The sequence below is a fragment of the Acipenser ruthenus genome, chromosome 54 (assembly GCF_902713425.1).
Source record: "Acipenser ruthenus chromosome 54, fAciRut3.2 maternal haplotype, whole genome shotgun sequence".
In the NCBI taxonomy this organism is placed as follows: domain Eukaryota; kingdom Metazoa; phylum Chordata; class Actinopteri; order Acipenseriformes; family Acipenseridae; genus Acipenser; species Acipenser ruthenus.
The window spans coordinates 1,896,201-1,921,324 of NC_081242.1; the positions used below are offsets into that span (position 1 = coordinate 1,896,201).

At 39.5% G+C, this 25,124-nt stretch overlaps 1 protein-coding gene across 1 annotated transcript; it reads right to left on the reverse strand.

The window, feature by feature from the left end:
• Window positions 1-794: 794 nt before the first annotated feature.
• Window positions 795-23,570, reverse strand: LOC117966567 (RING finger protein 112-like). The gene is made up of 14 exons (XM_059017000.1): window positions 23,432-23,570; window positions 15,785-15,846; window positions 14,118-14,340; window positions 12,100-12,321; window positions 11,469-11,609; window positions 10,773-10,877; window positions 9,904-9,954; window positions 9,675-9,725; window positions 9,470-9,553; window positions 9,260-9,371; window positions 4,911-5,041; window positions 4,606-4,659; window positions 3,981-4,064; window positions 795-3,798 (listed from the first exon to the last, which is right to left on the reverse strand). Exons 2-14 carry the CDS (start codon window positions 15,817-15,819, stop codon window positions 3,409-3,411), a joined length of 1,683 nt encoding a protein of 560 aa, XP_058872983.1. The 5' UTR covers window positions 15,820-15,846; window positions 23,432-23,570; the 3' UTR covers window positions 795-3,408.
• Between the last annotated feature and the right edge of the window lie 1,554 nt (window positions 23,571-25,124).

The window sequence follows — 25,124 nt, forward strand, 5'->3', positions numbered from 1 at the left end:
TTTAGATAGGTATTGAGAATACCAACAAATGAGCTTAGAAACATGTAGTTTGTTTAGAACAATAGAAAAGTAATTTTGAATAAAAGTAAAGCGCTGTGAAAGATCAGTACCAGAAACAAACAGAGGCAGAGCTATTATTTAACAAAAACAGGCATGGTCACAGCTAATTGCATAACCCTTTCTCTGCCAAGCGAACTATTCTGTTATACCAGCAACTAAATGCATTCTCTGATTAAGACTTACTGGACAAAAAATGTCAATTGGAACGTAAATGAGAAAACTCCTTTGTCTGAAAAGTATGCACATGCGTGTGATCCACCTAGAGCTATACAAGCTGTGTGAGAGTTGTGTGCAACTATTCAGCAACAATTATATCAAAGCAAGAGGACATTTCACAAGGGCCACGATGGTGGTATTGTTTCATATCATTGATTACACCTTCACGCTAAAAGGAATTACTAGCTGATATTAATCACTGAATACTGGTCACTTACTGTATCCCTCAAGAACAATTTAGGAAATATTTATAGCACCATGTAACGCAGCATAGAAAATTAATTGGAATACGGGAAAAAGTAAATGCAGTGTATGTGTAACTAACGAACACACACAGTAGCCGACTACGCCAGCATGGATTTTAACCATACAAAATAACATTCAAAAGAAGGGCACAATAAACTTAGAGTATAGGTAACAGGTTCGAAAACTACTCTGTAGGGGATCCACACCCCACCCAAACAGGAACACACCAGAATAAAATTGAAAATATTTATTAACAGATACACAAAAAAAAAAAAAAAAAAACCAGCAATAAAACCACTAGAGGGTGCTCTAAACTACTCAGTCCCTGGGGATACACCTGAGGCCTACCCTTACCGTCTGGGAGGTACAGGTGTTCTAAACATCACCATGCAATACCCCAATTTAAATGGGCCTTAAAAGCAGGGCCAAACTATGCCAATTTCCCAGCCCCAACACACAGCATGGTCAGACCAAACCCCTATACCCCCCAGCACTCACTGTACACAATGGCCTTTCCTAAAGCCCTAGTCCTACAAGGGTTAGTGTGTGATAGAGATAGATATATCTCTATAGATATATATTAGAAAAACAGATCACAAAGGGGAAAATTAAAGTTACACATCAGCACATATGCAGGAGAAACACTCCAATAAGATACAAGAACGGAAACTCATTAATAAAACAATCCAGTTTAAAACACAAGAGTATACAATACACAAAGCTTTGCTTTTAAAACAGGTAAGGATATAACCAAGTAGATGTATGGACTACACAGAGCAACAGGGACCACACACAAGGGCGATGCAGGATGGGCAGGTGTTTTTTTTAGATTTCAACAAACAAAAAAAATAGTTTGTTAACAGTTTTAAACACATCTAAAATTAAAATATATATAAAAAAATGATTTAAAACATGTAGAAATGCTTTAAGCACCAAATCCTGCTACCCTTTTCTTCTCGGCGTAAAATCTTGGATTTAAGTGTTGCACTCTACTGACTTTAGCTTTCCGAAAAAAAAAAAAGAATAATAAAGTTTACTCTAAGCTTGGTTGTGTTTTTAAATTGAAAGTTAGTTTTTCTTTTAATGCAACAGCCTGCCCCTAAAAACGCCTCTCTCCCATCTGTCAGGACTGCCCAGGGGGCGTGGCACCTACAGACACGTGTCTGTGCAGTAAATCTGTACTGCAAAAAATGGATAGGGGTCATTTTTAAATGCAAGGGTTTTGTTTAATGTATCGAAACATAACATATTATAGCTTGTTTAAAAGCGTTTTTATTTGTCTGTTAAGAAATAACTATTCCAGTTTTGCAATAAGTGTTATAGTATTTGTTTAGGGTTCAAAAGTCACCATAACAATGTTTTACATGTTAAGAATTTGTAGAGTGCATTTGCCACTGAAAAGGCAGGTAATGTGATTATTTGTATATAGTGTGTTTTGCTTTTAATTTATTAATATATTCATCTAATTTAAACTTGTGTAAATTGTTACACAATTGCAACTTTGTAATTTATATAAAGTTGATATATTCAAAGCATAACATATAATTTGGTATCATGCTATTTGCTGCCGTTGAGTAGTTTAAAACAATGGTTAAAATAAATAAATTTAATTAATATGCAATTGACCGTTTGCTTAAGTTTTGTTACATGTTAAAACTACCAAGCCTAAAAATATTCAACACACAGGAGATATGAGCTCAAACGGCAGTCTAATAACAGACACACACAAGCATGTGTCAGATCTATGTCATATCCCCATTATCTATAGTTTTTAACTGTTTACCTATTATACCAACTACTGTACTAGCGTATTTTAAATGACCTAGTTCATGTTCAGCATTGCTGGAGCCGCAGCACTGATTGCACATGTTATGTCTTCTTCAGTTACTAAACTTAAATGTGTGTTTTAGATTTTAATTTAATATTTTTATTCATTTTCACCCAGTTTGAATATGGTGCTTCACTGTTTTGTATTTAATTATACAACGAGTTGAAAACTGCCAAGTTCATGAGTATGACAGAGCGCTCTGAGCAGTGTTCGCCATAGAGGAAGGATCGCCAGGTGCCTCTATCACCCAATATAATCCCACGTGAAAAATTACAACCAAAAATCAAAGCTCAACACTGCAAAAAAAAAAAAAAAAAAAAAAAAAAAAACACAAATACACGATCTGCAACCCGAACCAATTACTTGTGAAGAAAATTCTAGTCAAATTAAAATTTAGTTTTAACAAAAACAAACAAAAAAAACAACCTCGTACCAGGCACAAGCAGCGTTTACAACAAAACAAATACTTAACTGCTAGTAGCGATAGCGAAAGCAAACAGTTTGCAGCATCTGTTTCCCCTGTCACGTTTAGTTCGCTGTACTCTCCCTGGTCGCTCTCTCGATTTCTGCTTTCTTAATTCTGTCCCGGGCGATTTCTTCCTGGCTTGGCCTGGTTATACATACAATTGTCTGTCGCGGTTTCCTTTCTCTCTTCCTGTTCTGCTTCTCCTCCCGTCTTATCTACCAGTCAGTCTCTGCTGCAGCGTATCCTGGCTCGCTCGCAAGCAGCGGGGATCAGCACCAGATGGCATTTTCTCGTGCAGGAGGCAGACACAGACAAGATTGTCAACAACACACACGTGGTAATCATCACTTTAGGGAACCGAATACAAACAATTACATGTGCAAATATAAAAAGATAAAAATAACAACAAGATTTACACCATTAAAAGCACACAATAATTTACACAAGCAAACACCAGCTGAATTATTGAGACAAAAACACACACACATGCATTAAACAGACATGAGTGTCTATGCAATTGATCTACAAAAAAATCACCTAATGTCATGCTTGGAGTGCACACATACTGTACATGGCTCTCTGTCTCAGTGTTTTAATTGTTGTCCTCAGGTTCTGTTGTGTTTTTCTTGATTTTGTTTGCAATTTGAGTGGCTGCTGCACCAATCCCACCCGCAACAAGACTGGAACCAGTGCCAACTGCTGCCCCCGCTGCAATAATACCAGCCTCTGCAGCAAATACTGCTCCTGCAACAACGCCACCTGCAGTCGTAGCCAGCACTGAGCCTGTTGCCAGGGCCACTACAGCTTTGTAAAACTTTGTGTTATATTCTTTAAGAAATATCTCTCTCTCAGCATTTAGGACTTTCTTCAAATTTTCAAAGTCTTCTTCTCCTAACTGAGTCTTAACTTCAGTCAATATCTCATTAACTTTTTCCTCCACCTCCTTCTTCATTTGGTCTGGCCTGGTAAAAAATGTATTTCCCTGGAAAAAAGACAATGGACTATTCTTTAGACTGGGTAATTATCTGACCTATCACCTACATGTGTTTTGACAACATGTGTATTTGTCCTATAAAACTGAAGGGTCCTGCATCTAGTATTAGGTACAGCAGAATTGCTGTCCAAACTGTTTTTATGCTCACTTTATTGGTTAAATATGCTCACCTTGTCACTGATAAACTTCTGAAAACAAAGTGCAGAGCTCTGAAAAAGAAGTTTAGCCTTCTGCAAATTCTGCTTTATGGTCATCTATATTGGGAATACAAAAACACAAATCTAACTTCAATGCTAAAATCATACATCGCAGTTTCTGTAAAGCTAAATTTATATTTCTGTTGAAAGTGTCTTGTGGAGTCTAATTTCCTTTTAAAATGTTGTCCAAAGTTCCTGTGTCTGTTTAATGACAGTGGCACTATGGCACTTACAAACACTAAATAAAAGAATTAAACTGCAGTTACTACATTATGGTCTGATTTACTAACTTTTCAAACAAATGGGATTTGCATATTTCTCATAAGGTCAGGGGCATTATATCCTCTCTCTTGACATTAAGCACTACTACTTATTCCAAAATATAACAGAAAGTTATATTAAAATATAGAGGCACAGTACTGAGGAATGCGCTAGAGGGCTCAGTGCCTTTACTTCATAATGTGATCATTCCCAATCACGTATCTTCTTAGAAAGAGTCCAGTGGAAACAATCACATTTTGCAGTTAAGGCACTCAAATCACTTTAATTAAGAGCGCCACTCAGCTCAAATGTGAATAAAGTGTTGAAGGTACATTACCTCCCTGAGTGAAACAATATCGTACTGGGCAGATGCAATCACAGATGTAACTTCCTGCAAGAAAAGCAATAGATGTTGTTATAAGCATACCATCTTGGGAGCCAGATCTCAGGTAAGCAAGGGCAGCCTCCATTTCAGTGTAATCCACCTTCTCAAAATAATAAACATATCTTTCATTCATAACTGCGGATCTAAATACTACTGTTGCCCTCAATATTAATACAGCTGGTGGTTTTTACCAGGTGTAGAAAACCCTTAACTGGTAAAAAGTAAGATTTGTAAAATAAAAGTGAAAGTAGGTTTACCTGGATGTGTTCCTTTAACTGTCTACCAGTGATTTTGGAGTTTTCTCTGTCCATCTTTGGATAGTTGCTCAGTGTCGGCACTAAGTCATTAATGAACTGTTTTAGGCACTTTTTAAAATCATCGTCCATATCTTAAACAAAAGATTAAAAGAGTCAACACACAAGGTAGCTGCACTTAGTTCAAATATTTGTTTTCCTGTTATCTTGTGTTGAGTTGTGTCTCAGGGTGGAGGCTGGGAGCGAACCGGCGAGTCTAAACTACAATGCAAAAAGAGCCGGACTCGTCTGCAGTCATGGTTTCAGAGCTTTTAGCCAGGGGTGTAGTGCTATATTTAGAAGTGAAGGGTCGCTATTATCTACCCTCACCCCCACCGCCCCTCCCAACCCCCAAACCCTACCACGTCACTAGCCCTCCCTGTTTCCCATACATTCAACAGAACCACAGTTTATCACTACAGTAGTTACCGTATTTAAAGGGGCTAACAATGTACCAATTTATTATAAATTCAGACAATCAGCAATATTACTGCATATGTACAGCACTTGACTTATTTATATTAATTAAAAATAAACAAATAAATATTTTCATAATTCGTTTCATACACTAATACACGTATGATTAAAACACTGTCATTATTAATCCTAATAATAACACTCCCCCTTCTCGTATATTGAATGGTTTGGTCCAGAATCAGTTCTTCTCACTGTCCTATTGCAGTCGCTTAAGAGTCGCTTAACTATGCAGTCGATTTAGACACATCCCCTGATAACACTGTAACTCCTGCCGCCCTGTCCCCTCTATACGTCCTGTCCCATTCCCTGCGTTTCATTGGACAGGGAGGTGGGACTGGTCTTCTCCTCTCTCCCTCCTTACTCTTTTCTGTCCCCTCCGACCTCTCCTCACTCTCTGTTAACAACTTTTGAATTTCATGCTGTCCAACTTACCTCTCCCTGTCAACTCCTGGTAATTGTACTGTACCGTCCCCCTGGACCTCTCACTCACTTTCTCGATGAACTCGACTATCTACTCTCCTCCCTCCCCTCTCTGTCTACCCCAACTGTCCTGTTAGGTGATTTCAATATCCATCTCTCCAACCCCAGCAACTCTGCTGGATTCCTCCCTCTCCTTCACTCCTTCGACTTCTGTCTCTCTCCATCCCCCCCCACCCACAAAGCTAGCCGTCAACTGGACCTCACCTTCTCCAGGGTCTGCTGCCCATCCACCCACTCTGTCACCCACTTTTTCTCTGTCTCTCCCCCCTCTCCCTGCTCCTCCTACCCCCACTGTCACCTCTTGCCGTAACCTCAGCTCTCTCTCCCCCTGTGCTTGCCTCCACCGCTCTCTCTCACCTCCCTCCTATCGACTCCTTCTCCCAACTCTCTGTAGACTCTGCTACCTCCATCCACTTCTTCTCCCTCACCTCCTCCCTCACCTCCCGACCTGCTCGCCCCTCCCCTCCCCAACCCTGGCTCTTCTCTGTGCTCCACTCAGCAAGAACCACACTGCGATCTGCTGAAAAGAAATGGAAGAGAACCAAACTCCCTGCTGCCCTAGACCTCTACTGCTCTCTCCTCTCCTCTGCTAAATGTTCTTATTTCCAATCTATAATCCAAGCCTCCACTAACAGCCCACGTAAACAATCCTCTACCTTCTCCTCCCTCCTAAACCCTCCCCCCACCTCCTCCCTCCTCTATCTCCTCTGATAGCTTTGCCTCTTCTCTTCTAAAATCTCAGATATTGGCAAACTCTTTAACACATCTCCCTCCCTCCCACCCCCTCCAACCCCTACACCAACTGCATCCCGTCCTAACTCACCCTCCTTCTCCACCTTCTCTCCCCTCCCTGACTCTGACCTCTCCTCCCTGCTCCAGGGTCACAAACCCACCACGTGTGCCCTCGACCCCCTCCCCACTCACCTCTTTCAAGCTGCTGCTCCTGCTCTACTATCCTTCATCTCCTCCCTTCTCAACACCTCTCTCCTTTCTTGTCTCTTCCCCTCTTCCTTCAAACAAACCTCTATCACTCCCCTCCTCAAAAAACTTACCCTCGACCCCACCTCCCTCCAGAGCCACCGTCCTGTCTCCCTCCTACCTTTCCTCTCCAAAACCCTTGAGCGGGCTGTACACCACCAGCTCTCTGCTTTCCTGTCCAACCACTCTCTGCTCAACCCTCTCCAATCTGGCTTCCGCTCTGCTCACTCCACTGAAACCGCCCTCCTGTCTGTCACCAACTCACTAAACTCTGCCCGAGCTGCCTCTCTCTCCTCTGTCCTTGACCTCTCCTTGACCTCTCTGCTGCCTTTGACACTGTTGATCACTCTATTCTACTATCATCTCTCGCTGACCTGGGGATCTCTGGCACTGCTCTGGCCTGGTTCTCCTCCTACCTCTCCAACTGCACTTACCAGGTAACCTGGCGTGGAGCAACCTCCACACCTCACCCTCTCTTAACTGGAGTCCCCCAAGGGTCAGTCTTGGGTCCTCTCCTGTTCTCTCTCTACACCCGCTCCCTGGGCCCCCTCATTGCATCCTATGGTTTCTCATACCATTTCTATGCTGATGATGCTCAGATTTTCCTCTCCTTCCCCACCTCTGACTCCACCATCTCCTCCCGTATCTCTACCTGTCTCTGCTATTTCCTCCTGGATGCACTCGCATCACCTCAAACTTAACCTCTCTAAATCTGACCTCCTTTTCTTTCCCTCCTCCTCCCCTTCCTCTGATCTCTCTATCTCTGTTCCTCTGGAATCTACCACACTCTCTCCCTCTTCCTCCGCTAAGAACCTCGGAGTCACCCTGGACACCTGCCTCTCTTATTCCCAGCACATCTCCACTCTGGCACGTACTTGCCGATTCTTCCTGAGCAACATCCGAAGAATCCGACCCTTCCTCACCAACTACGCTACCCAGCTCCTGGTCCAGGCCCTGGTACTCTCCCGCCTAGACTCCTGCAACTCCCTCCTGGCTGGCCTCCCTGCGTCCGCCACCCGTCAGCTCCAGCTCATCCAGAACTCTGCTGCCCGCCTGGTGTTCTCTCTGCCTCGCTTCGCCCACGCTACTCCACTACTCCGCTCACTCCACTGGCTCCCGATCACCGCTCGGATCCATTTCAAGACTCTTGTACTAGTCTACAGATGCCTTGACCAGACTGCACCCAGCTACCTCCAGACCCTCATCTCTCCCTACACCCCCACTCGACCTCTCTGCTCCGCCTGCACTAGAAGACTGGCTCTACCTCCGCTACGCTCCCCTGCCTCCAGAGCCCGCTCCTTCTCCACCCTTGCTCCGCAGTGGTGGAATGACCTTCCTACAGATGTCAGGACTGCCCAGTTCCTGACCACATTCCGGCGCCTCCTTAAGACTCACCTCTTCAAACAGCACCTGTAGAACTCCTCTGTTTGTATCCTGGGACACTATCACCCTTCATGTAAATGTGCTTTATTTTGCTCTTATCTGCCCCCTATTTTACTGCATTTAATCCTGTACTTCAGAATACTGTAATCTGCCAAGTGTTTAACCTGTAGTACTTTGTATTTAATCATATCCTGATGTAACTATCACTATTATCTGCTGTATTATTGAATTGTGGTTTGTCACACTTGTCCTTTGCTTGAACAAAAGTTATTGTATTTCTTGCTCTTATTGTATTACTTACAATACTTATTGTAACACTTGAAATGTATTTGCTTACGATTGTAAGTCTCCCTGGATAAGGGCGTCTGCTAAGAAATAAATAATAATAATAATAATAAAAAACATCACAATGCACAGGACTGTCAGCAGAAAAACAATATTAAATACAATCACTAAACATTCTTACCTACTTCTTCTAAAAGAAATAGACTGGTTTCATCTTTGAGTGTGTATAGTAATGAACCATCCTCTAAATAATATACTGGACTATTCACTGCTTCAGGGGCTGGTTGTACTAACGAGAACAAAAAATGGGATCAGATCCGAATTCACTTGAGTCGGATCATAAGGTGTTTTACTAAACGGATCTGGATCAGTCTCCACTGTAATCTTGATCCAATTCTGGAGCTACACGTGGCGTAACTAGGGAAACTGACCAATGAAAAGCATACATGTCTATGTGGGGCGGCAAATTTCAATACAGCCTGAGATCACAAGAATGTTACAAAGAAATGGCAAATAATAATAATAATAATATGAAAACATGCCACTCTTAATTCAAATTGGCACATTATATAAAAAACAATCTTTAGGTATATCTTTGTACTTTTATTTCTTTCAAAAATGTATCTACGGCCCTGTATGAGTCTCCATGTTTTGAATAAGAATCATAAAAATGAAAACATATAAAACCTGTAAAAGAGACAGACCGTTACCTTTTAAACCCCCCTCATTACTAGCCGGTAATTTCTTTCCTGGGTGCGGCATCAGGAAACACTCGGCTTCTTTCTTCTGCAGAATATCCTTGACGTTCTGCAGGGAACATTCCTAACAGTGGATACAATACAAGAACAACACAGTATTCCTGGGGGCATTTCTTTATACATCTGGCACTCTCAATAGAATGAAAATGATTCTTACTCTACCGTAGCTACTTTTCCAAGATGTGTCATTCCTCCTTCAAATCCAACAGGAAGCAAATACCAGTCACGAATCAGAAAAAGAAGACGCTTTAAAAAAAACACACATTGAGTGTTAAATCCAGATTGGAACCCAGGTGAAGAATGAGAGGCGAGGGAATTAGCCTGCTGTCTGTCTGTCTAAATGTTTAATGAAAATAAAATGAAGTACCTGAAAGGGTTTCAAAGCTGTTTCTCCATTTTCAGCTATTAAACAAAACATCTGGAAACAAAATGAACAGGTGTATTTTGTGTTTTATGTATTTTATTTGAGAGCCCTGTAAGATAATAAGATGTCTTTGCCTTAGAATAGCTGTATAAGCCAATAGGTTGACAAATACTGTTTTCAGGAAACAAACAATATATTTACACTGAAATAGTTTAGAAATACCATAATGTACCTCAAGATCTTCCAAGTCAGTGCTGTTTATTAGGGCGGATATGTTAATGATCTGTAAAACACAATACAAATACACAATACTAATACACAATACAACTCAAGACTGTAATAGAACCATCTGCCTGAGTCTGAAAACCAACATACACGGTACACTCGTAAAGTAATTGAAGCTAACAATATCATTTCAGAAATCTCAGATGTTTTGCAGCCCCATTAGTTAAATAGGTTTCAAATGTGCAGTTTTGAAAGAAATGCATGCTGTACCACTCGAATATTGTCATTTTAAAAACATTGATGATTCTACTTTAGATAAAAGGAAATTCTTAGTTTCTAACCCTTTATCTCTGGTTATCTGTTTGCACTTGGACTTCCTAGGTTATTTCATCTGGATCTAATCATGTTATTGGCTAAAAGCATGCCAGTCAAGGGGGAAGCATCTGGCTGGTTAAGGACAGAAAATTAGCCAGTGAAGGGGTGGGGATAATTTCACCCTCCAGTGTAAATGATGCACGTGCAACTCTGGCTGAAAACAAAGATGTCTTTAAGTGTATTCTTGAAATATTTGCAAGGAGGGATTGACGCATTTTCTTCATTATTACAATAGTTTTGAAAAAGGTTTAACATAACGTGTGTGACTTTTACATAAGAAAATGGGAGACTGACAAAGTAATGGCAACATATTATATAGCATTTGCTGGAATTTGTAACTTGACTCTTTCTGGAGCTATCACATCTTTATACAGCTGATCCCTCCACAATACTTTCAACATACAAATAAAAATGTACACTTCCTAACCACCACCAATGAACTTTAGCATCATTAGAAAGTTGATCTTTAAAAATAAAGTAATGTTAAGTTTCATGTATTACCAGGTAAGAACTAAAAAGAGCGCTTAGAGCTGAAAGTTTCAAACCAACTTCTTTATTCTGCTTAGCATCCGCACAGCCTTCTGTGTCGACCAAGAACACTGCAATCTAAACATGAATATATATATATATGCATTACATTTCCTTCATGAAACTTATGCACAGTAAATGTGTTATTTTCCACGTTTGTACTGTAATAACCTTTGATAAGGGGGTGGTTGATTAACTCCACTGTGCTGTGCTTTTACCAGGGGATACCACAACACAAAAACATTTAGAAGCATATAGGATAGTATGTGGTGTCTACTATGGTTACAATAAAATTCTGAACAAAACTATACATGCATTCATTTACGAATATGTTTAAAGAGGCAGAATAGGAGCCCAAATGAAGCATGTGGCTCATGGGTAAGAGAATAATTACATTTTATAAACAACAACAGTTCTACCTTTAATCTGGGATCAGCCATCTGTCTTTATCTTTACTTATTTTTTTATATAGCACTTTTCATAGTGGACCACCATCACAAAGTGCTTTACAGAGGTAGGTTGTGAACATCTTAAAAGAACACCCTGTAATCGTATTCGTTTCAGGTGAAGCAACATTATAAAAAATGTTAATAATAATAATAATAATAATAATAATAATAATAATAATAATAATAATAATACTAATCCAATATAAGTTGTTGTGTTTACCCTTTCCTCTTTATTTAATTTCATAAAGAAAGGTTTGCTCCAGATCCAGATGCCCTTTGTGATGCTGTCATCCCCAGTCCTCCATTCAAATCCATTCAAAACCTCCTCATCCCCACTCATCCAGGAGTCATCTTTACATTCCTGCCAATACAGCAACCACAGTCAGAGCCAGAAGAGATAGAGCCAAAACAGCCAGATAATCACAAATAAAACCAATGTTAAAATTCAAAAATAATTACACGTAATACTTGTTTTCAGCTCTTGAACAGTTGCATATTTCAAGTTAGCTGAAACATTTGATAAGTAACTTGAACTACAACTGTTTAAAGAGCTGAAAACAAGTAAAAAGGTCTAATTAAGCAAATTATTAGCTCAATTAATGGTATAGTTAAGTAATAATAGCTGGGTTGGAATGAAAATCAGCAGACACAGGGGGTCCCCAGGACCGAGTTTGAGAAGTCCTGTGATAGATGAAATGGTAGCTGTATTAAACCAGAGGTGACAGACAAAGAGAAGGAGAGGTGATACATTTTATTGGACCAACTAAACAATAATTATCACCTCTACTTCTCTATGTGTATGTTACAAATGTGTTCATTTTATTTTGTGAAACATGCGCTGCTTGGCTTACCAGATTTCCCAGTCTCCGTAAGATGTAGTTGAGAAGGAAAGATTTTCCACACCTCCGTTGTCCCACGATGGAAAGGATACACACAGGGATGTCCCTCACATCCTCTCGCAGAAAACAGAGCTTCAAAACATTTGCATCAAGCTCCAGGGGTGTGTCCTTATTATCTTCATTGACTCTGATGAGCTGCATAGCTTGTCCAGATGCTGTCAGATCAAATCTTATCTAAGGAATTTGAGACAAACAAAAGGCATACAAAGCAGTACTAGCTATATAATTTAAAAACTCTACAGTGAATCTGGGTGACACATTTATAAAGTATACAGTACTGTGACAGGCCTCAGCCCTGCCACTGTACATAATGTATTTTGGTTGGGTTTGTAAAGAAAATGTGTTTAATTTGTATAGTGAATCTGGAAGACACATATATACAGGCTTGCCACTGTAAATAATATATTTTGGTTGGGTTCGTAAATAAAATATGTAAAGTTTTTGTAAATGACAATGTGTGCTAGATGTGGCAGGACTGGGAGGCAAGACTTCTCTCCTTGTCTAATTGAAACTTAATGTGCAGCAGGTAGCCAGGTGTTAATTGACTAATTGATTATCAATCAACCTTGGCCAAATGCCTTTAAAAAGGGGTTGGAAAGCCAGTCCTTCGTTCTTCTTTTGCAAGCCTGAGATAGATCGGCTAAAGGCTCCTGGACCAGGGGGGAGAGAACCAAGTACGCGACCACCATGTGTGGAATCGGGGTTGTAAGTACAGTACTACCTTCAAGTAGGGATTCATTTCGGGGAATTTTAATCCTGCAAAGTTATTTTAGTTTGTGTTAGGGAGAAGGTTCCTGTAGCGGGAGTAGCGCACAGCCCGAGCTTGGCCACCTTTTGTTTATAGTTTGTGACTGTGTTTTGTTCTGTACTTATTATTATGTACACTTGTGTGTATGCTCTTCCACACTAGGGATACTGTTGCTAGTACCCTAGTGGTGGCTACTTATCACTGCAACTCTTTGCAATTCCTAATAAAACCTGGACGCTTGTGCAGAGTTTTCAACATCAAACCCTCTGTGTCTCTCTTGTTTCTCAGCGGATATCCACACAGTAACAGAACAACATGGTTTACAGAATGACTGAGAGGGGGGGTTCTATTGTCCATTTTTCCTCAGATCCCTTATTAACTAAATGTCTTGGTATCCCTGAATAGATAATCATCTCCTCTTTAAAAATATGAAAAATGTTTCATTGAGCAATCTGCAAGAACAGTGGTACCCTCAATATGATCAATTTACTAGCTGTGCTGAATGACTGTGCGAAGCATTTGTTTGCTATTTTGCCTAAATATGATTTTCCCGAATGGTGACCGTCAAGGCTGGTACAATATTCAATACAATGTTGTCCTGAGCCAGAAACCTGTTTTTGAGGTTAAATGAAGAGAAAATGTAATATCAAGTCATTCTGCCTTGGTAGCAAGTGGTTTATATTTAGGGCATCACTGCATTTGTGGAGCAGACTGCTCATTACAACATTTGTCGCATATTTAAAAGAGGAGTCGATTTTCTACTCAGGGATACTAAGATATCTAGTGAGCAAGTAGTCTGAGTGAAGTTATCCGGCAACAAACCTCCCATCCTCAGTTGGTACCATTAAGTGTAAGATATCCACTCAACTGGAGTTGGACCAAAAACATTGATGTTTATTTCCATGCCAGTGGTGTTAAAAAATAAATCAAACACACATATTCTTACATGCTAATAAAATCGCTGTTTACAAACCTTGCTTTCAGTCTTGCTCTTCCTTGCCCATTTCACCTGGAGAGTGAAATTCTCTCCATGCATCACACCTTCAGTAACTACTTGAAATATTACTGACTGAATAATAACATGCCTGGAGACCAGCTTCTTGTGGATTCTGTGCCACGGTGTGGCTAGACTGTGATCAGGCTAAGTTACCCAACCCAATATTAGATGCAGGTCCTAATAATGTTGCCAGGTAGAATGTGTTACTATATTATAATTACAAACCTCGTCAGTGTTCTCCGGTCTGAGGAACGGTACAATGTGCTCCTGGTCACATGATCGTCTGCATTTAGGACAGAGCTTCTCATTTACTTCCAAATGAGTTTTGATACACCCATTGCAGTAAACATGCCCACATCCCAGTGCCACTGCGTCTTCACAATTATCCAGACATATCGAACAATCCACCGCTTCCAACACTGGCTCAAGCAGATTGTCTGTCGAAGTGCTTGAGGGAAAAATTGTACAGTCAAACTTGTATCAACGACAACCTGAATTAAATAACCAACTTTCTCTAGTATACCCTATAGAAATCTATAGAACAATATATAGAAAACAAATGACATATTTGGGCAGTTTTGAAAATTCACTGTGAAATAAATAACATCGTATAACATACAGTGCCTATAGAAAGTCTACACCAATTTCAAATTGTTTCAAAATGTTCACCTTTTGTTGCCTTATAGCCTGGAATTAAAATGGATTAAAACAGTTATTTTTTTCATTTATCTACACATCCTACCCCACAACTTCCAAGTGAAAAATATTCTAGAAATTTGTAGAAAATTAATAAAAAATAAAAACTGAAAGAGCTTGGTTGGATAAGTGTCCACCCCCCTTGTAATAGCAATCCTAAATTAGCTCAGGTGTAACCAATCGCCTTCAAAATCACACACCAAGTTATGTGGTCTCCACCGGTGTTAAATTGTAGTGATTCACATGATTTCAGGATAAATTCAGCAGTTCCTGTAGGTTCCCTCTGCTGGGTAGTGCATTTCAAAGCAAAGACTCAACCATGAGCACCAAGGCTCTTTCAAAAGAACACCAGGACAAAGTTGTTGAAAGGCACAGACCAGGGGATGGGTATAAAAAAATATCAAAGGCCTTGACTATCCCTTGGAGCACGGTCAAGACGATTATTAAGTGGAAGGTGTATGGTACCACCAAGACCCTGCCTAGATCAGGCCGTCCCTCTGCAAGAAAGCTGAAACTGGGACGGAAGTTCACCTTTCAGCATTACAACGACCCAAAGCACACAGCCAAAGCTACACTGGAGTGGCTAAGGAACAAAAAAGTAAATGTCCTTGAGTGGCCCAGTCCTAGCCCCGACCTAAATCCAATCGAAAATTTGTGGCATGACTTGAAGATTGCTGTCCATCAACACTCCCCAAGGAACTTAACAGAGCTTGAACAATTTTGTAAAGAAGAATGGTCAAAAATTGCCAAATCTAGGTGTGCAAAGTTGGTAGAGACCTATCCCAACAGACTCACAGTTGTAATTGCTGCCAAAGGTGCTTCCACCAAGTATTAACTCAAAGGGGTGGAGACTTATCCAATTATGATCTTTCAGTTTTGTATTTTATATAATTTCTCTCAATAAAAACTTTTTTTCCCTTAACAGTGTGGAGTATGGTGTGTAGAGAAGTGGAAAAAAATCCTCATTTAAACACATGAAACTCTGAGGAACCGACACGACAAAATGTGAAAAAAGTTCAAGGGGGTGTAGACTTTCAACAGGCACTGTATATATTGGTGCTATTTTATATATAACTATAGATATTGGCATTTTGTTTTGGTGAGCACCAATATTTATTTTGTACAAATTGATTCAGTTTTAAGCTAAATTGAACCCTGAATGTGCAATAAGCAAAATTTAACAAAGCAACACTTACCTCTTACTTTGTGGAATACATTGTGAATTCCCCATGATTAACTCTTGGTCACGTATTCACTTCTAATTAAAAAATAAATAAATACTTCAATATATATTATAAATAGACTGCTGCCACACAGCTTCCTGCCCCTTTAAAAATATGACCCAACACAGGACGTTGATTTTTCAAGCGCGGTTGCGCTATATTTAATTCACAAAACAAAATAAACACAACAAACACCTAGAGTGTTTGACAAGGATTTCAATTTCTTCATTACCAAAGGAATACAATTCTTCTTTCTGGCAAAGAAAATGGGTAGTATCTATTAAAGGACTAGTAAAATAATGGAATCTGCTCTCAATACACATGACAATAATATTTTTCTAATCCCTTCACCAGATTGGTTTTGGAAGGTTGTGTAAAAAATCTGTTTTCTTACATACTTCCTCTTCAAGCTTCTTGATCTGTCTTCCATGATGCTGCAGCTTGCAGTTAAGTGCAATGCAGACTGAATCAATGGTGCTTTGAACTGCAGACAAAGGCAGCTCATTATCCTAAAGTGACAGTGAAAGTTCTGATAGATCCTGGTATCATGTAAGGTACAGCACAAACTTGTAGGATTTTAGCTTAAATTTAGCCTGGTCGCTGGAGGCACATCATTTTTTCGAGCATCAGATGAAAATTCTTCAAACTGTATCACAATACTTGTATAGTCTCTGTCAAGGGCAGCAATTGCTTTTTATCTTGATTAAACCATTGTGTTTCCTGGGATCACACAGGCTTGAGATAATGCTCTTCAAGGTCCACTTGTACAGCTTGCAACTCTTTCTATCTCTTTACTGACTTTTGATACATGTAATACAGCTGCATCATCAGGTCATCAATTTCACAAAAGTAGGACCCATTGAAAACCTTGCTGAGGGCCAATTTGAGGCTGTGGGCCACACAGTGGATTTTCAAAAGTTTGGAGTCTTGCTGGTACACCTGCCCCAAAGTTTACTGAAGATTGACCAGAGTTAAATGGATTTGATGCCATTGCATGCACAGGATGACAAACATCACGCCACACTTTCAAGACAAAGTCACTGGCCACTTCAAATTATAACCAATCAAAACCCCAAGACAGAACCATCTGTGCTTTGGTGTTGCGTTTAGAGTCTGTGGACTTTGTGTTTGAATCATCTTCAGCAGTTTGTGAAGAAGAATGGGCTGCTGTTTCAATCTCAATAGTCTCAAGCTCAAAAGACTGCTCCCCTTCCTCTACCTCAATTTTATCCAACTCAGCTTTGGTGGTGACAGAAGACCTTTATAATACAAATTATTTTTAAAAAGACTTGAGACTTGTTTAACTATTCTCTTTAATTATAATTGCCTAAACCATTTTTTATCACTATTTTTATACTGCTCTTACATTTCCAATGGCCATTTTCCTTTTTGTTTCTAACTTCTTTCCTGTCAAGTTTAAGGAGACTGACAATTTTCTAAACAACACAGTAGACAATATAAAATTATTTTCTTTAAACGAAATTGGTTGCCTGTACTTTGTAATTAAAATAGACCCTACGTTATAGCAGCACCTGATGCAAGAGTGACTTTGAAGAAGAGGAAGCCTATGTTTTAAGTTATATATATATATATATATATATATATATATATATATATATATATATATATATATATATAAATAAATGTCCTTTTAACCTTGTGTGTCAAGGCAGTTTATTTTTTTAAAGTATACAGCTTCTGTGACAATTGTGTTTCGATTAAAAGATACAGTAAGTAAAATGTATTCTAGCAGCAGCGACTCAAGTCACCTTCACTGTAGCATAATAAGTAAGTAATAAAACACACCAGGGTGTTGGTTGTGCTAGAATAACCGCACGCCCAGGGGTGTAGTAAGGCATGAGGCCGTACACCGAGTGCCTTTAGCCCCTGGAAGTGCGGTTATTCTAGAACAACCAACACCCTGGAGTGTCTTATTGTGCTTATAAAATGGGTCAGTAGTTTTTAGAAATAAATATTTTTATTCAAATTGAATATATTAATTTATTTTTTCCTAAATATATTACTATGCTATGAAAAATAGTTGCAATAAATGTAATAGTTAATTATATACATTACTTTGAGTACTTAATGAAGTTGACTACCAGGGAATGTGCAGTTTTCTAAATTAAATGGCTGGTTACACAGTTGGACAGATTGTGCAGTAGGTGGCACTGTTTGCTGAGTAAGGGAGTTTGTTTCTGTCTTTAGACATAAATTAATGTTTACAGAGAATTGCGAGGGTCTGGAACCAACTCCCCAGTAATGTTGTTGAAGCTGACACCCTGGGATCATTCAAGAAGTTGCTTGAAGAGATTCTGGGATCAATAAGCTACTAACAACCAAACGAGCAAGACGGGCCGAATGGCCTCCTCTCGTCTGTAAACTTTCTTATGTTCTTAATTTGTTTTAGTGACCAACGCTAAACAAGGTATACAACTGTTAAAACATCAATCTATTAGTGAAACCCATTCTGATAGAGTAAGAGAAGCACATACAAGATGTGCCAGGATGGTGTGGTGTGAACGCCTACGTTTATTCCAAAACGTTAAACAATAAATCTGCCCCTCTACCAGCGATGGTATCAGCAGGTAGACTGTGGGTTCCAGTCCCAAATAATAAATCCCACACAGGTAATCCAGAGTGCATGAAATAGACGGATTTCAAGTGAAAGAATTAGGTAGGTGCGTGTGCAGACTGGGTGCAAAACAAATAGACTTCTAGGAGCTCATGAACCGACAGCATAACTTTAGCATGGCCTCCTCTCATTTGTAAACTTTCTTAATTTCTTATGTTCTTATGTTCTTATAATTCAAGAATGAGGAATACAAAAATAACTTTGGTTTTAACCAGTAATAAAGGTCAAATGTAAAAAAGGCTTATGTACATCTTCTTACTCCATTTATTGTACATTCATTAATTAAAAATATATATATATATCTATGAACATATTTTTATTTTATTTAACATCATGTAATCAAAGAAACTACAAAATGGTATTGCAAAAGTCTACTGGAAGCCATAGGACAGTATTTCATATTAGATTTTGAAATGTCGACCAAAGCTACCTCGCTATTGGTGGTCGTCTTCTCATTCAGGGAACCAGGGTTCCGGGAAGTAACCTAACGTTCCCTTTCAATTCGAAGAAGACCACCAATGACATTACGTATGGGATAATGTATACCAGAGCCGTCATGAGGGAGAAGGAACGGCAGCCTATGAGGGACGCACAAGCACTGTCTAACGCAGAGGTTAGTGGTGTGAACTTACACCCTCAAGGACCCTTGTGTCTACAGAAGGCAAGACAGGGTCTACCACATTAAGACGATAGAACCTGGAGAAGGTATGCGGCGTAGCCCAGCCATCCACAGTACATATATCAGACATCGAGGCACCTCTGAAGAGGGCCCAAGATGTAGCCAACCCTCTAGTGGAGTGTGCGGCTACCCTACCAGGTGGGGGCAAGCCAGCACCATTATATGCAGTATAGACTGTGTCCACAATCCAATGTGACAGACGCTGCTTAGAGAGAGGCTGTCCTAGGGTCCGTGTCCTGTGACAGACGAAGAGCTGGTCAGATTGACACAGAGCTCTTGTCCTATGCACGTAGCATCTCAATGCCCGCACTGGGCAGAGGAAATTTAATCTCTCATCCTCCGTTGAAGCAAACGGAGGTTGATGGAAGGACTCCAATTCCAAAGACTGATGAATGTGGAAGGCTGTGATCACCTTGGGGAGAAAAGCAGCGTTGGTGTGCAGAGACACCCTGCTGCCATCCTCCCAAATACGCATGCAGGAGCTGTGCACAGACACGCTTTTCTCCCTTTTCTCCAGCAGGTATTCTCCCTCTGTTGGTGGAGGTGGGAGTGGCAAGCAGTCCTCCCACGGAGGTGAAGGCGGAACCAGTAGGTACTCTTCCTCTGCTGGTGGGTACCTCGCCTGTGGACGCACCGAATCCCCACTCGGGCTGTGGGCGCACCGACTCCCCCCTCTTGGGCTGTGGATGCACCGACTCCCCCCTCGTGGGCTGTAGACGCACCGACTCCCCCCTCTTGGGCTGAGGAAGCACCCACTCCTCCCACTCAGGCGCAGGACGTTCGAGCACCTCCCACTCAGGCGCAGGACGTTCCGAGCTCCTCCCACTCAGGCGCAGGACATTCGAGCTCCTCCCACTCAGGCGCAGGACATTTAGGCTCCTCCCACTCAGGCTGTGGTGGGGATGGGGTTCGCTGCTCCAGCAGCCAAAGCCATCCAGACGCACCGGACACCATCCCCATCGAGTAGGCCTCCCAGAAGCCGGGGTCTTCATAGGGGCAGTCCTCGCAGTCATGCCCAAACTCCCTGCACATGACACACAGGGGGGCCCTTCAGCCCTCCACTGCTCCTGCTCAGCCTCCCAGTATGGGGGTCGCAGTCGGGTGGGGTCCCGTGACCACCATCTCTTGCCCAGCTGTTCTGGCTGCTGCCGCTTGTGCTGCTTCTTGCAGCTCTTCCTCTTTCCTTTTATAGAGAATGCTTTCCAGTATTCATTTACAGCGTATACATTACAATGTTACAATAGTACATAATAAATTACTGGTATATAATAACATTACAAAAATACGTATAATACATCTGTAACAGAGCGAGCTGCCCTGTACAGGATTTGTTTTATTTTAGAACAGGGTTTCCCCCTCCGCCCGTGTTATTTTGTATTTATTTGTTTGTTTGTTTATTTATGTATAAATATTGTTTTGTTATTGTTTTGTTTATGCATTTAGGACAGCGTAGCCGATTTTGTTTAGTAGCATGGATGGGTAGCCCCATCCACAGTAATTTAATAAACTCGTGTAGATTGTGGCCGAGGGGTAATAGACTAATTATTATTATTATTATTTATTTCTTAGCAGACGCCCTTATCCAGGGCGACTTACAATTGTTACAAGATATCACATTATTTTTACATACAATTACATTATTTTTTACACATTATTTTTACATACAATTACCCATTTATGCAGTTGGGTTTTTACTGGAGCAATCTAGGTAAAGTACCTTGCTCAAGGGTACAGCAGCAGTGTTCCCACTTGGGACTGAACCCACAACCCTCCGGTCCAGAATCCAGAGCCCTAACCACTACTCCACACTGCTGCCCTAAATTACTAGCAAACCCCTCAGCCACGCTATAAAATCCTGCAGCTCTGCATTCGGGGTGGGTGTTAGAGAGGAGAGAGCGAGCAGAGAGAGTGAAAGCGAAACTAAAAAAGACATAGGAACAGTGAAGGCAATCTGCCCAGCCTGACCTGTGTTGTGTTATATTATTTCGTGTTTGTGATTTGTTTTATTTAAACCTTTTATTTTCGCTCTGTGTGCAAGTCTTTTTGTTAAAACCTTTTATTTATTTTTGTTTAATAAAAACAGCGCCGCCGCGTCTTTCATTTGTTTTGAATCTGCTGTATTGGTATCAGTTTATTTAGTTCCTGCTTCTGCCGTGACATCACAGCCCTGACACCCTGTCACAACATCATATATATATAATACAACAAATATATATTGTATAATATACATAACATATATAATACAAATACTGTAATTCATCATATAATATCTCATATATATATATATATATATATATATATATATATATATATATATATATATATATATATATATATACACAAAACAACTAATATATTATAAAATCCATAAAATACAATACAAATAATACATCATATAATACATTTGGATCATTTTAGGTTTACCAGATTTCCTGACTGATAAAAATGATTTATAAAGAAATAACAGCAGCTCTGAAACAGTTTTCAAAATATGTTGTTAATTGCAGCACATTTATTACAGTCATGTATTATGTACTATTGTAACATTGTAATGTATAGGCTATAAATGAATACTGGAAAGCATTCTCAATAAAAGTTTCAATCGTTGTCAAATATCCTCGATTTCATTTAGAAACTGATACAGATTACAATGTTTATTTCATTTAAAATCCTGTCCTGTCTCGAAATGTCCGGTTTAATTACATACATTTCATGTCAATGTATAAAAATGTTATTCCAGTAAGCATTAATTTCTGTCGTCTATGCTTTAGAAATGAGCAGCAAAAACATGTTTTTATAAACAAAAGGAGATTTCTTACAGCACTGAAGGACACTGTCTGTAGATAGAAACAGAAAGACATCGAAGACTAAGTAAACAACCTTACCTACATAGATAGCCTTGTAGGCTATGTGTATATATCTTGATTTTTTAACTAAATAGATACATTAACTAGACATTGCAAGATTTGGAGAATAATTTAATAGTTTAATATCCAAAAAATACAATTTTATTGAAGCTAAATGAATTAAACCCCGAAAAACGCTGCGCGTATCTGCGTGTTTGCATTGGTTACAGCGCTCTCAGTGGTTCCATGATGGCGGACCAACATCTCACTCAAAGTCAGCCGTTGGCGGGTCAAGTTCTATATATGTCTATGGTGACGTCAGGCCAGCAGCAGGAACAAAAACAAAGAAGCAAGTTCTGCAGTTTCAAAAAAAACGCGGCATGCGGCGTTTATTTTTACAAAAATAAAATAAATGTTCAAACACAAAAACAGTGCCCACAGAGCAAAATAAAATAATAAACAAAATAAATTCTGAATACAATAATAACCCTTAAGGTCCAGCTGGGCAGTAGCCTTCTTTCTTTCTTTAAGTTTCGTTTTTACTTACTTACTTACTTACTTACTTACTTACTTACTTATTTACTTACTTACTTACTTACTTACTTACTTACTTACTTACTTACTTACTTACTTACTTACTTACTTACTTACTTACTTACTTACTTACTTAATTAATTAATTAATTTCTCTTCTCCTCTCCTCCGAACACCCACCTCGAGCAGGAAAAACTGCAGGGTTTTATGCAGGTGACCATCTCCCGATTAGCAACAAATTAATCACCTAATTAATTCGGGAGATGGCCACCTTCTGCACGGGTTTTTAATTATTCCTGGCAGAGGACGAGCACCCAACCTCGCCGCTGCCAGAACACATTTAAAATAAAAATAAAACAACAACATGGCGCGTCGCCGTCATAAATACAAACCATAACGACAATAATACAACAATAACAATAATAATAACAACAACTACAACAAAACAAATACAAAATAATAAATTGCACAGGGGCGGAGGCCCGTTCTATAAATAAATAAACAATATATTTAAACAGCAGGGCTCTGCCCTGCCCACTTTTCATGTCAGAGCTTTCTACTGCCCTGCTACAACCCATTACAATTAATAACAAAATGAACCACCTCATTGTGATCAAATTGCAACTCTCTCTCTTAAAGTATCTCTCAGTGTGTGTGTGTTTTCTCTTGTATACACTCTATCCAACCCTACAGCTTTTCATTGAAACAAGTTACAGAATGAAAAAAGGATCTACAATAACTAAAGGACAGCAGCCAACAACTTAGAACTTCATTCACCCACCACCAATATCAAAAAGCAACATTATCATCATCATCATCATCATCATCATCATCATCATCATAATAATAATAATAATAATAATATCAGAACTGACTGCTTTTCTTATTTTGTGTTTGTTGTTAATCTTCAAGAAATGAAGTGAATACCTGATATACGCCCTGCTGAAGACTTTCAAACTCTCCACACGTTGTCCTCTGCAGGTCTTCATAAACACTGACACAGTATGCAAAAAAAAACCCTGTTTATATCAGATGCAGAAACGAAACTGGAAGCACAAACCAACATCCCTTTCTTGCCAGTCAAAACCGGTTTTGATCTAAACATTATCCTGCTTTATGTTTGGGGCAGTCTGAAACACAGAGTATATTTTAGTCCTCACCCCTGTGCCTTTTTTAATTATACACAATTAACCCCAAGTTTATAAAATTCTAAATAGTCTCAGGTTAACAGTCACCACTTCAGATTTAACACAAGTGCAGAACAAGAGGGCATCAGTGGAAGCTGAGTAAAAGCAGGTTTAGAACAGAAGGTAGGAAGCACTTTTTACACAGTTATAAATTCTGCACAAAATCTGTGCAGAATGATCTCTGTGAATGCACCCAGTGTTTACTTTACAAATGTGTTCTGACCTTGCAGCTGCAGTTTCGCTATGATAACATGCTTTACAATGTCGGGTGGCAAAACATTAAAAAAAAAATCTCTGTAACTTCTAGAACCACATTTAAAACAGGCAAGAATAAAGCATATTTAACTGTTAACGTGTCAAGATATTTCTCAATAAAACAAACCATAACCTTCCTGTAGTAGTAAGGACCAATCCACATTCTGTATACCACTTGTAACTGTTACTGCAACAGCCAATGGCATTGGAACTAGGGGTGCTGGAGGTGCGGCAGCACCCCCTTTGCTTTGCATGGCTTCCATCACATATAGGGGATACAGTTTTGTTTAATGTGTTTCAGCACCCTCACTCTAAAAATTGTTCCAGTGCCACTGGCAACAGCCCAGGCAAGTGACGCATGATAATTTCCAGTAGTGGGCTCTTACTAGTACTGTATTTGGAATTCGTGTTTTTTTAGTAATTGCTTGTTTTCAGTAAGAACACAAAAAGAGATGTTCAACCGTTAATGGAAGGCAGATTAACAAGATACGTCTAATGGATGATGAACAGCGCATTTCATTTTTAGCCTCCAGTAGTAAATAGTTTTTCCATTGACCATTGTTGATTAAAATAAAAAAATAAAAAATGTTTTCTCTATTTTACTCCAATCTACATAAGTTAGTCTCTGTTTCATACCTTCATAGTTTGCTTTTCTAAAATTGTAAACCTTAGCTTTAGTCATTACTTTTGGGGTTTTAAAAAACACTTAAAATGTTGTGGTCTGAGTTTGCCAATGGCTCACTGACCTCTGTTTTAGTTATTCTGTCTTCGTTATTTGAAAATACTAAAACAAGGCATGCCTCCCCTCTAGTCGGTGCCTTGGCAAATTGCGTTAGGAAGCAGTCATTTGTATTTACTTAAACTGAAGAAAAAAAAACAGTTTTAAAATAAGACACAACAAACTTTTCAGTGTCAGTGCTTGTCTGTATCTGAACAAACAGAAAGAATTGCGAGTGTGGCTGGCAGCTCCCCCCGTGTGCTGAGGGCGTTGTGGAAGTGCCACTACCCTTCCTGTGTTTGTAATTTTTACAGAAGTTTAACATCGGTTCACGGCCATGTGTGTGGTTTTAAAGCAACAGTTTTAAAGATTGTAGTTTCAAGTCAATTTTGATATAAAGAAAACACATTGTTACCATAAAACTGTAAATAAAACTAAAGTATAGAGTTTTTATTTCATT

Bases quoted from the DNA above. Each gene is read 5' to 3' on its own strand.
- LOC117966567 (XM_059017000.1), bottom strand. From the start codon at position 15,819: ATGGGGAATTCACAATGTATTCCACAAAGTAAGAG. The intron at 5,042-9,259 runs GTAACGGTCTGT...CTTTTGTTTAAG, and splicing joins TAATGAGGGGGGTTTAAAAG to ATATGGACGATGATTTTAAA. The intron at 4,660-4,910 runs GTAAACCTACTT...CTTTTCTTGCAG, and splicing joins AGTTAAAGGAACACATCCAG to GAAGTTACATCTGTGATTGC.